Source organism: Bombina bombina, chromosome 4 (assembly GCF_027579735.1).
Source record: "Bombina bombina isolate aBomBom1 chromosome 4, aBomBom1.pri, whole genome shotgun sequence".
NCBI lineage: Eukaryota > Metazoa > Chordata > Amphibia > Anura > Bombinatoridae > Bombina > Bombina bombina.
Window position 1 is genome coordinate 1,088,978,634 of NC_069502.1, and position 15,257 is coordinate 1,088,993,890.

General features: G+C 38.5%; 1 protein-coding gene across 2 annotated transcripts in view; it reads left to right on the forward strand.

Annotated features, from left to right (window-relative positions):
* Positions 1 to 15,257, forward strand: part of PREPL (prolyl endopeptidase like) — a 246,159-nt gene that overhangs the window by 194,487 nt on the left and 36,415 nt on the right. Inside the window, exons 11-12 of one of the 2 annotated variants that reach the window (XM_053712269.1) lie at positions 647 to 732; positions 3,534 to 6,185. In XM_053712269.1, the coding sequence (XP_053568244.1) occupies positions 647 to 732; positions 3,534 to 3,596 (149 nt within the window). In that variant the 3' untranslated portion in view covers positions 3,597 to 6,185. Of the gene's footprint in view, positions 1 to 646; positions 733 to 3,533; positions 6,186 to 15,257 lie in introns of those variants that run through there. The other variant, XM_053712270.1, reaches the window with a different exon arrangement.

Here is a 15,257-nt window from a genome sequence, read left to right on the forward strand (position 1 = left end):
GTGTTCAGATTTCAGAGTATACCAAAACAGGAAAATTTTATTATTTAACCCCTTCCCACCATTAGGGTGTTCCATGCCTAACTTATTGCGCTGGGCTTTAGCGCCCTTAGGACAGCATGGAACGTCCTAGGCTGTCATGAAGTATCTGCAGCTTTCTAAACGATCACGTGATTTCAGTTTTTAATTATTTGTTTACATTTGTGGACAAATAAGTCCAGACGGGAAGGGGTTAAAATGTGATTTATTTCTTTTTAAACCACATACACCATCATAGACACTATGTATAATTTTTCTTAAAAAAAAAAAATGTGTAGTTTTCTGGATCCTTTATCTCTGCAGGTGATGTATAGAGGTGTAGAAAAGCCTTGACAATCTGTATATTCTTTCATTTTTGGGTAATGTGCTGTTTTGTTGATAATAATCTATTGTTTATATCTTCAAAACAAAGCCCTGTTCCAACTGCTTTCAGTTTCTCTCCAAACAACTTGATGTTCTGAATGTGCTGTGCATTTAAATCTGGGTGTTCTGTTTGATTTTTGTACTGTATTATGGTTTATATAAATAAATAGCACATCAACAGCTTTGCATTTCTTTGTGATTTATAAAGTGTCTCATTTTAGTTGCTTGATGTCCAATTTGTTCTCAGAATCTAGGATACCGAATTTATATCTAGATATCCAACCAGGTGGTAGCCATTGTGATTCATTGTCTTGGGAAGAAAGTGTAAAAAAGGTATGTTAAAATCTCCGTTATGCTAGCATCAAATATTGTAATTATATATACTGATATCTGAATCCAATGTTGAACATAAGTTAATGTGGAATTATTGTATTATGCAAAATAAAAATAAAAAGTTATGTGTGATTATCAAATGGTCTTTATATCTCTATAATGAATACTTTTAGAGAACTGTAATTACTATAATACACTGGCATTTCTTTCATAAGGTGGTGGGAGTCCACAAGCCATTATGCCTGGGATTCAACTACTGGCCACTAGAAGGAGACAAAAATTCCCAAAGCTCTTAGTGCACTTAAACCCTCCCACCTCTCTGGTATTCTTTTGCCTCCACAGGAGAATGGTGAAGAGTTGAGGTGCTCCAGATTCTTAGTTGAGAGGGGTCCTCAGACTGATCTGAGGCCCATTGTCCCATGAGAGCTGCTAGTGAGAGACAGAGGGGAGATTGGAGTATTGGGTAGTGACATAATCCCTCCCATTGAACAAGTTGGTCACAAGCCTGCCACAGATGTCATGGAGACCGTCCCTTAGTCTCCTCCTGTTGGGTCATTAATTTACTCCACACATAGATCCTTTACTGTGACATACACAGCACTGGATGGGCTCTCTACCAGAAGCAGTCTATTTTGCAGCCAGTATGCAAGATAGAGTGGGTGCATCTGAGGTGAATAGAGCAATTTCTTGCACCCACATCGCCCACAGGCTGTTAGTAGATACACAGACTAATTTCACCTTTATTACTTGGACATTTCATACTTAGTCTAGTAATTATGGAAACTTTAATATGTGTTAATAGCTGCTATGTAATATTCAGCTAATTCACCTGGGAGTTACATCACAATGCAACCTTATACCCTCTTTTATATACCCAGTAAAAGGGATTTAACTGTTTGCTGATGTGAGGGGTTTTTTTTTTGGTACCCAGGTAAATCTTTATGTAACCTCTGCCTATGCCCAACTGCAATAATATACCTTAGCAATGCACACAGAGAAATGTCATAAAAACTCTTCCGGATCATCTAATGAGAACTTTAGACAAAACCTGGTTATGGCTGTCAGTGCAGGAGAAAACAAAGTACTAGATATGCAAGGATTAGACTTTGTTACTACTGAAAGGGAGTCATAGATTGTCCAGCGATTAGCTGCCTGCAAGATTTATAGCTATCTCTTCCTTTTTTTATGTCTTCTAAGTTAAACCAGATAAGGTCCACAAAGAAAGGTCAGTATGTGTGTTTGTATATCTTGGTGTGTTTATAAAGTCAGCTTCTTTATGATTGTCTAGTCCAGGGGTCAATAACCTTGGCTCTCCAGATGTTTTAGAACTACATTTTCCATGATGCTTAGGCAGCTTAAAGACACTTAAGCATCATGGGAAATGTAGTTCTAAAACAACTGGAGAGCCAAGGTTGCTGACCCCTGGTATAGTCTGTTAATATGATAATAAAAATAGGTGGGGTTGGAGGGTAAAGCAGCAGATTTTTGTGTGTCTCTTGCACAACACAGAGCCTAAACATACCACTGGTGATATTTGCACAGAAACTAATTATAGCTGATAAAACTGCTAGTATGACACACTTTTCTGAGTGTACTTGATTAGGAAACTGACCAGTGAGTACAAGGGAGGGATGCAACCCTATGATTTCCTTGTCTGGGTTTCCATTAGGTTAGCGATTTACTTGACCACTGGGGTAAAGCAACTTAAGGGTCAAACATGCCTGATACAGATTAACATGTGGTTGTTCTGATTGTGAAGTGATGTTGCAGAACACACAATGCTAACTGTTGTTATATTGCTCTATAGTTTGATATTATTATACAATGCTGGACATCATACCTAAGATCCACAAGCAAACAAGTGTTAAAGGTACATGAGACCAAAAAAATATTTAATGATTTAGATCTCCCTAACAGGTCAGTTTTTGAGGATATCTGAACTCTAGAGCGCAGGTGAAATAATCAGCTGATTAGTAAACATGGTTATTAACCTGCTCTGACCCAAGGTAATTCTAAAAAATCTGGCCTGTTAGGGAGGCCTTAGGGCAGGTTTGAAATCCAGTGATTTAGATAGAGCATGGAAATTTAAACAACTTGCTAATTTACTTCTATTAAATTTTCTTCGTTCTCTTGGTGTATTTTGTTGAAAAGCAGGGATGTAAGTTTAAGAACAAGCCATTTTCTGGAGCACTATATGGCAACAGTTTTACAGGAATGTTATCTGTTTGCAAGAGCACTAGATGGCAGCACTATTTCCTGACATTCAGTGCTCCAGACACCTACTTGGGTATCTCTTCAACAAAGGATACCAGGGGAATGAAACAAATTTGATAACAGAAGTAAACTGGAAACTTTTTAAAATTGTTCACTCTGGATCACAAACGAATACATTTTGTGTTTCATATCCCTTTAACACATATTGCGGGTATGTAGCATGCGCGTGTTTGGAGATCTATATGGCAGCAGTTTTAAAAGAATACTTTTGAGCACTTTCCCGACATGTTACATTGTTTAAAGCATTCTTGCAAACGTCTTGCAATAGTTCTCTAGACATGTTCACACTCCTGAGCCTACATACATGCTTTTCAATAAAGTATACTAAGAGAACTAAGCCAATTTAATAAAAGAAGTAAACTGGAACTTTTTTTTAAATTGTTCGTTCTATCTAAATCATGGGTTTCATGGAAATTTAGGTAAAATCAGACAAGATAATACTTTACGCAGCTTGTGAAATAAATTATGAGCGAGTATGTATTTAACAGTCATTTGGGATTAATCATGAAATGTTCTGCTTATTTTAGGTGGCGATGCATCTTGCTTTTCTGCATGAAGAACTGAAGCTTAATAAATTAAAAAGGTTGTAAAAAGATATCCAAACTGATTACTCATCTAATTATAAAACAATTGAAAAGACGCTGACCACAGACTTCTTAAGCTGGAAAAACAAATCAATATCTTGGATAGGCAGAATAAATGTTGTAAAAATGAATATTCTACCACAACTTCTCTATCTATTGCAAACTACACCCATACACCTCCCCATACAATATCTTAACCAAATACAATCACTAATAGAGCAATACATCTGGCAGGGCTCTAGGCCCAGAATTGCAAGAAAGAAAATGTGCTTGCCGAGGGACAGGGGAGGGTTGGGCGTACCTAACATTCTCATTTACAAAGAGGCTATAATGCTGCACAGGTTATTGGACTGGTGCACTAACAATAAGCAATGGGTCCAGATTGATAGGCGCTTACTGGATCTATGCAACGCAGGACTAGCAGCCTGGATACCTCACAAACACAGACCAACTAACATTGCACAATACCCACTCCTCACGGACTTCTTCACAACATGGGATATATTAATGAACACATCCACTAACATCTCCAATATCCTGCCCCCCATATCCTCCATATGCCATAACCCAGACCTGCCGTGGATTTATAAAGATACTTCACTAGAAGTCAGCTGCCACATTAAGGGTAGAACAATATCGCTCTTCCGCAAAAACAAAACACACAGAAGCCTATCCGCCATCTAGGAGATGCACCCCGAAATATCTCTGAATTGGTACGCCTATTCCCAAATCTGCCATTATGTAGACACTCATCCCAAGAAGCACCACCTAATTAGAAAATGTACCCCATTTGAGACCCTATGTCACTTAGAAAGCACCCCAAAACACGCCATCTCAAAATTGTTCAAACTATTACTAATTAAAGAACCACAACTGTTGCCTTCATACACTAACTCATGGGACAAGGAACTGGGCACTAGCATCGCTACCAATTGTCTGACTTTAACACCACAAAGTGCTTGTCAGTATCCACAAGAGTCCTTGAAACCAATTTAAAATTTTTACCGAGATGGTATCTAACCCCCAGCAGACTACACACTATTTACAAAACAGTAAGCAACAAGTGTTGGAGGGGATGTGGAGAAGTAGGCACTCCCACACATATATGGTGGCAATGCAATAAATTAGATGCATTCTGGTTAGCAGTTCTCGAGCGCATGTCAGACATAATAGGCAAACAGCTGCCAAATGACCCACAGATTTTATTATTTTTACTCCTACGCAAGCTGAATGACAGTACTGTTAGAGACCTACTGATACTTATGCTAAACAGTGCCAAATCCTTAATTTCAAGATATTGGAAATCCCACAAAACCCCGACAGAGAAAGAGTGGGAGGACCAGGTAGAGAGTTTCCTACAAATATTATGGCGAATGAGAGGGCGCTAATAGCTGGGTATACTTAACACACCTAATTACTGAGATTAAATCAAAACAAAGAATAAATCATATACGGTGCATTTTTCAATCTTTTACTAGTGGAAATATCCCTGATACATAAATTCATAAAACAGTATATGAAAATAATAAAAAACACATGAATTAAAATTAAATACAGTATGTGTGACTAATGCTGTTGGAATACCACCCTGATATATAAAAATATATTAGTATAATAAGCGCTTTTAAAATTGCATTGATCAATGTTTGATTCCTTAAAATAAATGGTTTGTTCCTAAATATAAGGGACAGTCTTTTTAGTCCTTATAAATTTCAAACGGATAAAATCCCTTTTAATTGTATGGTTTTTGCATACAAAACTATCAGTGTGATAAAATTTTCTGGATAAAAGTAACAAAATGTTCCTTATTTACGACACTTTGTATCCTTGCTTGGTTATATGTATAACTTTAACTCACAGAAGGTTGCAGCGACTGTATCCCGATGTCGCTGTGATGTATTTCATAGACTGTGGTCTTTAATCGTAACACTCTCTTTGCGTGTGGGCCGCTTTATGTGCTGCAGCTCCTACCCTCTGTCACAGGATTCTCGACTCCCTCCGTGGGGAGGTTACCGGCAGAGGTACGCCGCTCTTTGCGTGTGGATATCTGATGAGCTGTTAGCTTTTTGTTTCCAATACTCACAGCTCCCTGATTGTAACAAGCAGTCTTGGTTTTCGAAAGTGTGATCCTCGAGGTGAATGGGCACCCGCTCTTAGCGTTAATACGCGCGGGTAAATACTAGGTACCTAGTGAGTTTGGTTCTGGTAACAGGCAACTTCAACTTCTACGCGTTTCACCCATGTGTGTGGGCTTTATCAAGATGAGAGTTTCCTACACCTTGAAAGGTACCATCACCTCCATTCGGGTTCATTAGTTACACACAAACTCAGAATATTATTATGGAATCAGTACAAAGAACGACACAATCCTCACTATCCCTTACATTAGGACTTGTCCTCAGACAGCCTTAAAGCTTACCGCCAATACCCTCTTGCGGATAATGTTAATAAATGTAAACTGTCATACAAGTATTATTCTCAAAACTGTAATGCAGAAACTCAGCTTACCCAGGTTCTTGAACTGATCCTATGTTATTTACGCTTTGTAAACATCTGTTATTTTTTCAAAATAAAAACTTTTTAAAAAAAAAAAAAGGTTGTAAAAAGAACCAAACATTTATGTAATTATTTTTTATATTATTTCTATTTTTAAAGCAGTGTATATAGAGAGGAGGCAAAAATCAGTTATTTGAAGTTTGTGTTAGACCAAAGAGAAGAGACAGAGCATATTATTATTTTAGAATTAAGTGTTTAAATCAGATTAAAGTACAAATCTGCCTTACAGAAAGGAAGACTTTACAAGGCATTAGACCTGCTAAATTCTGTAAATACAGGATGTCATTTTTGTTTGTTTTCTTTTCCTCAGCTGTGATGTTCCAAATTGAGGGCTAGATTACAAGTGGCGCGATATTGTTAGCACAGGACACGAGAAGCAATATGTCGCCCGTACTAACGCGTGCATATTGCAAGTTGAAAGTAAACTTGTTTACTCGAGCGCAAACAAAATTAGTACGCTTCCGGTTTGCACAAGTGAAGACCTAGCGTAAAATGTTGAGAGAAAAAAAAATGTGCACCAAACAACATAAATACAATAAAATAAAGTGTTACACTAGTATTTTTTTTTATAATAATGTTAAAAATATAAAAAACTCAATTAGTATAATAGATTAACCCCTTTAGGTACTATCAGCATATAGATTTATAAGGCTTGCCCACCACCAGCATTGTAGGAAATTATACACTTCCCAGTCCCAGAGCAAAGTGACAGCACATTTCCTTAATGATAATGCCATTATACACAAGTAAAGTTCTTCATATATGATATATGATGTATAATAGCATTATGATAGTCACAGATATGAAATAAAGATTACAAAGCAACTCAAGTAGGAGATCTCAGCTTATAAGTGCCTTTGATGGTGACAGGACACAGGAGCACTAGTAAGGGTAATCAGACATCCAGCACTGACTGCTATTACAGGTGAGCAGTCTCCTTTTACCCACTTGCAGATGCTGAAGTGAGAAGGGAAAATACATTAGGCTCGATTTATCAAGCCCTTGTCTCCCCTTCAACTGCTGGTTCGCACAAGCAAGTCAGGATTTATCAACACAGTTGTCAGCAGACCGTCTCTTAGGTGGAGAATTTCAATCTCCCCGGTCTCTTCCGGTCCTGTGCATCCCTGCCCGTTCACAACCAATCGCGCCCTGGCAGGGGGCGGGTTGCACAGGGGCGCTTGTGTGCAATGGAAAATGCAGGCAGCTAAATATTTATGCCCCTGTCTGCCCGTGGATGAAAAATTGAGCCCATTGTGCTAGAAGAAGTTCCTGCATGAATACAGGAACTAGTATTGGTTTTTTTTTTTAACAAACACAGTAAGGGCAGCAGCTACTGCCAGCAAAATACATTCTTAGTTAGTGTGCTCACTCATCAGTATTATAAACAGTAAATGAGTGAAAACATTTAAATCAGCAAGATAATGTAAGCTAAAAGTCACTATGTAATTCTACCTTCAGGGTGTCATCTCTTCCTCTATCTAGTGAAGCCTGCACTGCTGGGAGGTGGTGGAACCCAGATCACAGAAGCAGAAAGTGTGAAGCAGAGCTGGGTGCCCTGCATTATGCATAAAAAATACTCACTTATCATGGAGCTGCAGCTCCACCAGCCTTTAATTTAATCTCGCCCTGCCTGTGCCCCTGGGAAGTGCCTGCCCGCCCCTTAAAACGGCCCTGGTGAGCAGATGCAGTCTGCAAAACTGCAGTGCGATGCGGTATTGATCATCGCCGTGGCCCGGCCTGACGCTCTATACAGCCGAGTGGCTGCCTGTATACAGAGCACTGACATAAAGTAATTGCAGGAGTGACAGAGCCCATATTGCATCCGGTGTCACACCTGCCCGTGTCACCCAGTGCAGTCCGCAACACCCCAGTGACACCACTGTACCCATACCTGAATATATTCATATAGATATATATATATATATATATATATATATATATATATATATATATTAAAAATGAAAATATTCTCTTCTATGTGAAGAACATTGGAATGTTAAATATTCATAACTACCTTCAGGTTTAGCAATGTAGGTCTAACAAAGTGTCGGTTAGAGCTTTTATTTGAAAGATCGCTTCATTGAAGTCTATGCGGAGAAGAAGTTAATGCTGCTGCAATATCCGTACTCCTGAAGTTAGCACACATTGGGTTTCACTTGCTCGCAAGCAATTTATTTGGAACCTCTAATACATGATCTAACCCGTGCAGATTAAAAGTTTACTTCCAGCAGTGTTTGCGCATGAGCGAAAGCTCTAAATAGTGCCCCACTTGTAGTCTATCCCTAAATCTGCAACTTCTAAATAATTAAGGCATAAAGGGATATGAAACTCAAATGGTTCAGCCAGAGACATTTCTATTATCAAATTCACTCAAATCTCTTTGCATACCTAGGTGAGCTCAGGAGCAGCAATGCACTGCTGGGACCAAGCTGCTGATTGGTGGCTACACAAATGGCTCTTGTAATTGGCTCACCAGATTATTATTATTATGTATTTGTATAGTGTTGCCAAGTTCCGTAGTGCTGAAGCAGATGTGTTCAGCTAGGCAACAGTAGTGTATTGCTGCTCTGGAACTGATTTTAACTATTTGTTTTACTCATTTACAGGGGTTGAACATACAGGGGTCAATCATAATCATTTCTAAAAGCTTATCAAATGATTTATCTATAAAAAATATCCCCTTGACTTTAATGGTAAATTTAGTAGAAATAGCATTAAACTTTTCTAAAGGATTGTGATCGACCCAAAGGGAAAATAATAATATATAAGTAAAAGAGCAATTGTAACATATGTAAGCGTTTTGTTATCTGTCAGCTCTGAATGGAGTATCCCTACGTCCCAGTGACAAGTTCCAAGGCCTGAAGTTACCCTTCAATTATGTCTACTGAAGATCGTGTTTATAGTGTAAATGCAATATAATTTGTATATTTATATTTTTTTATTTTAAATAAATATTTTGATGCCTTCTAAAACTAATGTCTCAGTTCTTTTTTTTTTTTTAAACATTTGTAACTTAATGGCATACACCTAATTAGGCTAGCATCTTTTTCCACTGCTTTGGACATAACATTTATATAAAGTGTCTGTAAATACAGTCACTAATAAAGAGTATTATATACATTATATTATTAGCACCTAACCATAAGCAAAGTCCTTTGGAAAAATGTACAGCATAAACACTCTTATTTTAAAGCAATAACATCATTTCTAGCTGTACTTGAAATAATCAGAAGGCAGGTCGTACATTCTATGCCGAGCTGTACCACCTCCTTCATAACTGTGTAATGTATACTGTACTGTCATGCGGCAAAGGGATACCCCTATTGACCAGCTGCGCATGAGTAGTTCTCCCTGCATCTTTATGCTCTGACTTGGCGTGGCGCATGCTACATGCAGCACAGCTTGGAATAGGCCACTGGTTTTCAAATCGGTCATCAGGCCTCCCTAGCAGGCCAGATTTTTGAGGATATCTGAACTAGAGCACATGTAAAATAATCAGATGATTAGTAAATCACACAAGGTAATCCTGAAAATCTGGCCTGTTAGGGTGGCCTAAGGCTAGGTCTGAAAACCAGTGAAATAGGCTGTACCGTCCTCATCACTGACAAAAAAAAATTGAATTAGATATGGAAAGATCAGCTGCTTTGATTGATGAGATTTTTTACAGTAAAATAAGTGTATTTAGATTTTTACTAAAGACTTTGCTTATTGTAATTTTCTAGTTACATTATTTACTTGTCACTATTTGTGTTACATTGTTTACTGTATCTTTAAAGATTAAGAGAGAAATAATATAATACTGGATGGACGAAATATTTTGGGAAAAGAACATTTTTATTTATTCAAATTTTGACATCAGAAACAAAATTTATGCTTACTGGATAATTTATTTTCTTTCGGAATGATGATCGTCCACAGTCCTCCATAACATATAGGATGTATTTCCCGCCACCAGGAGAAGGTCAGGAACCCATACAAGAACATTAAAACCCTCCCACCTCCCATCTCTCTCTTAGTTTCACATATAGCCGAATAGAGCATAGGAAAGGCAAAGCAGGGTCTATAGAGGTGTCATTAGAACTCTGGCCCAACATAAAGCATATTTTTTTTTTTTTTTCGGAAAATGATGATGGTCCACAGTCCTTCATAACATATGGAATTAATACCCAAGCAGATGGTCTTTGTTACGGAAAGGGTGGAAAAAACTTTCTCTGACAATTCCTATTTGCTTGGGAAGAATCAAAAATATCAAAACGATAACATTTGGAAAAAGAATGCAGAGAAAACCATGTGGCAGCTTTGCAAATCTGCTGTTAGATGTTTAGGAGGCGACATACCAAATAAGTCTTGTGAATCACTTGTTTAAGCCAAGATACTAATGATACCTTAGTAGCTTTTTGCCCATTTACAAGTCCCAGAGTAATACCCAAAAAAATAGAAGTTTTTCTGAACTCTTTAGTAGCTTGGACATAGAACTTCAAAGCTCTGACCACATTTAGATTATGCAACAATCTTTCATTAAAATTAGCAGGATCTGGACATAGAGAAGGAACAACAATTTCTTGATGTTATCTGTAGAAACTACTTTAGGAAGAAAATCATATTTTGTACGAAGTACAGCCTTGTCCTTGTAAAAAATAAAAAATGGAGGATCACAAGATAATGTTGACATTTCAGAAACTCTTCTTGAAGAAGAGATTGTTAGCAAGAAAAGTACTTTACAGGACAATAGTTTTATGTCAAGTGCATTGGTTTAAAGGGAGGACCTTGAAGTACTGAATGAACTAGGTTCAAATTCCAGGGAGGAGCAATAGGGGCCGATTTATCAATGTCTGTCCGACATGATACTCTGTAGTGTATCATGTCCAACAGACATCGCTGAATGCAGACAGCATACTCTGTCGGCATTTAACATTGCACAAGCAGTTCACCAGAACTGCTTGTGCAATGCTGCCCCTTGCAGATTCATGGTCAATCGGCCGCTAGCAGGGGGTGTCAATCAGCCCAATCGTATAGGATCAGGCAGATTGCAGACCGCAGCCTTAGAGGCAGCAGATCAGTTATGGAGCAGCAGTCTTAAGACCGCTGCTTCATAACTGCTGTTTTCCGGCGAGCCTGAAGGCTCTCGCGGAAACAGGGGCATCAAGCTCCATTTGGAGCTTGAAAATTCATCCCCATAGACTTAACAACTGGCCTAATTATAAATAACTCCTGGACAAAGTTCTGAACATCAGAAGGTTTAGCCATCTTCCTATAAAGAAGAACAGATAAAGCGGAAATCTGACCTTTCAGTAGCCAATAAGCCCTTGTCAAGGCCATCCTCTAAGAACTGAAGAATTCTAGGGATCTGAAATGAACTCCAAGAGAATCCTTTAAAAGAGCACCACACAAAATATGCTTTCCAAATTTTGTGGTAAATCCTTTGAGTTACAGGTTTCCTAGCCTGTATCAGAGGGTCAATCAGAGAATCAGAAAATCCTCAATGTCTCAAAACTAGGCGTTCAACTTCCACACCGTTAGATTTTAGAAATTTGAGATCCTGATGGAAAAGAAGACCTTGTGATAACAAGTTTTGTCTCAGAGGAAGAGGACATGGAGGCGATGAGGACATCTGTACCAGATCCACGTATCATGTGCTGCAGGGCCAGACTGGAGAAATTTAATATTACTGATGCTGACTCTTGGAAGAACAAACGGGGGAAATAGGTAAGCTAGATGAATGTCCCATGGGCATACCAAGGCGTCTGTCATGTAAGCCCTTGGATCTCTTTTTCTTGCATAATACTTTGGAAGCTTGTGATTTAAGTCAGAAGCCATCAGATTGATGTCCAGTAGACTCCATTTGATCACTAAGTGATTGAATACATGCTGATGAAGAGACCATTCTCCTGTATGAACTGATTGACAACTGAGGTAATCCGCCTCCCAATTGTTCACACCTGATATGTCGCTGACAAGGACCACTGACTACTCTCTGCCCAGGAAAGAATCTGAGATACTTCCTGCATGGCCTGTGATCTGCGGGTACCGCCTTGATGATTTATGTAGGCCACTGCTGTGATGTTGTCCGACTGGAAGTGGATAAACTTACTCCTTCAATAGGGGCCAGGACTGAAGAGCTCAAAGAATCACTCGAAGTTCTAAAATGTTTATTGGTAACCTCGCCAATAGAATGCGAGTTCAATCCTTTTGGCTGATTGGATCAGCCAATAGGATTGAAGTTCAATCCTATTGGCTGATTGCATCAGCCAATAGGATTTTTTCAAGCTTAATTCCAATTGGCTGATAGAATTCTATCAGCCAATCGGAATTTAAGGGACGCCATCTTGGATGACGTCACTTAAAGGAACCTTCATTTGACGGGTAGTCGTCGGAAGAAGAGGATGCTCCATGTCGGATGTCTTGAAGATGGACCCGCTCCGCCCTGGATGGATGAAGATAGAAGATGCCGTCTGGATGAAGACTTCTGCCCGTCTGGAGGACCACTTCTTCCAGCTTGAATGAAAACTTCTCCTGGCTTCGTTGAGGACTTCTTGCCGCTTCGTTGAGGACTTCTCCCGGCTTCGTTGAGGATGGATGTCGGCTCTTCAAAATTGTAAGTGAATCTTCAGGGGTTAGTGTTAGGTTTTTTAAAAGGGTTTATTGGGTGGGTTTTATTTTTAGGTTAGGGCTTTGGGCTGCAATAGAGCTAAATGTCCTTTCTTTCATGTAATTAGCAAGAGACCATGAGCTAGTGACGTATGGGATATACATTCCTACCAGGAGGGGCAAAGTTTCCCAAACCTCAAAATGCCTATAAATACACCCCTCACCACACCCACAAATCAGTTTTACAAACTTTGCCTCCTGTGGAGGTGGTGAAGTAAGTTTGTGCTAGATTCTACGTTGATATGCGCTCCGCAGCAGGTTGGAGCCCGGTTTTCCTCTCAGCGTGCAGTGAATGTCAGAGGGATGTGAAGAGAGTATTGCCTATTTGAATTCAATGATCTCCTTCTACGGGGTCTATTTCATAGGTTCTCTGTTATCGGTCGTAGAGATTCATCTCTTACCTCCCTTTTCAGATCGACGATATACTCTTATATACCATTACCTCTACTGATTCTCGTTTCAGTACTGGTTTGGCTTTCTACTACATGTAGATGAGTGTCCTGGGGTAAGTAAGTCTTATTTTTGTGACACTCTAAGCTATGGTTGGGCACTTTTATATAAAGTTCTAAATAATTGTGTTTAAACATTTATTTGCCTTGATTCAGGATGTTCAACATTCCTTATTTCAGACAGTCAGTTTCATTATTTGGGATAATGCATTTGAATAATCAATTTTTTTCTTACCTTAAAATTTGACTTTTTTTCCCTGTGGGCTGTTAGGCTCGCGGGGGCTGAAAATGCTTCATTTTATTGCGTCATTCTTGGCGCTGACTTTTTTGGCGCAAAAAATTATTTGTTATTTCCGGCGTCGTTCTTGTCACCGGAAGTTGCGTAATTTTTTGACGTTTTTGCGCCAAAAGTGTCGGCGTTACCGGATGTGGCGTCATTTTTTGGCGCTAAAAGCATTTAGGTGCCAAATAATGTGGGCGTCTTTTTTGGCGCTAAAAAATATGGGCGTCATTATTGTCTCCACATTATTTAAGTCTCATTGTTTATTTGCTTCTGGTTGATAGAAGCTTGTTCACTGGCATTTTTTCCCATTCCTGAAACTGTCATTTAAGGAATTTGATCAATTTTGCTTTATATGTTGTTTTTTCTATTACATATTGCAAGATGTCTCAGATTGACCCTGAATCAGAAGATACTTCTGGAAAATTGCTGCCTGATGTTGGATCTACCAAAGTTAAGTGTATTTGCTGTAAACTTGTGGTATCTGTTCCTCCAGCTGTTGTTTGTAATGAATGTCATGACAAACTTGTTAATGCAGATAATATTTCCTTTAGTAATGTTACATTACCTATTGCTGTTCCGTCAACATCTAATACTCAGAGTGTTCCTGTTAACATAAGAGATTTTGTTTCTAAATCCATTAAGAAGGCTATGTCTGTTATTCCTCCTTCTAGCAAACGGAAAAGGTCTTTTAAAACTTCTCATTTTTCAGATGAATTTTTAAATGAACATCATCATTCTGATTCTGATAATGTTTCCTCTGGTTCAGAGGATTCAGTTTCAGAGGTTGATGCTGATAAATCTTCATATTTATTCAAGATGGAATTTATTCGTTCTTTACTTAAAGAAGTCTTAATTGCATTAGAGATAGAGGAATCTGGTCCTCTTGATACTAAATCTAAACGTTTAAATAAGGTTTTTAAATCTCCTGCAGTTATTCCAGAAGTTTTTCCTGTCCCTGATGCCATTTCTGAAGTAATTTCCAGGGAATTGAATAATTTGGGTAATTCATTCACTCCTTCTAAACGTTTTAAGCAATTATATCCTGTGCCATCTGACAGATTAGAGTTTTGGGACAAAATCCCTAAGGTTGATGGGGCTATCTCTACTCTTGCTAAACGTACTACTATTCCTACGGCAGATAGTACTTCCTTTAAGGATCCTTTAGATAGGAAAATTGAATCCTTTCTAAGAAAAGCTTACTTATGTTCAGGTAATCTTCTTAGACCTGCTATATCTTTAGCGGATGTTGCTGCAGCTTCAACTTTTTGGTTGGAAGCTTTAGCGCAACAAGTATCAGATCATAATTCTCATAGCATTGTTAATCTTCTTCAACATGCTAATAATTTTATTTGTGATGCCATCTTTGATATCATCAGGGTTGATGTCAGGTATATGTCTCTAGCTATTTTAGCTAGAAGAGCTTTATGGCTTAAAACTTGGAATGCTGATATGTCTTCTAAGTCAACTTTGCTTTCCCTTTCTTTCCAGGGTAATAAATTATTTGGTTCACAGTTAGATTCTATTATTTCAACTGTTACTGGAGGGAAAGGAACTTTTTTACCACAGGATAAAAAATCTAAAGGTAAATTTAGGTCTGCTAATCGTTTTCGTTCCTTTCGTCACAATAAGGAACAAAAGCCTGATCCTTCCCCTACAGGAGCAGTATCAGTTTGGAAACCATCTCCAGTCTGGAATAAATCCAAGCCTTTTAGAAAGCCAAAGCCAGCTCCC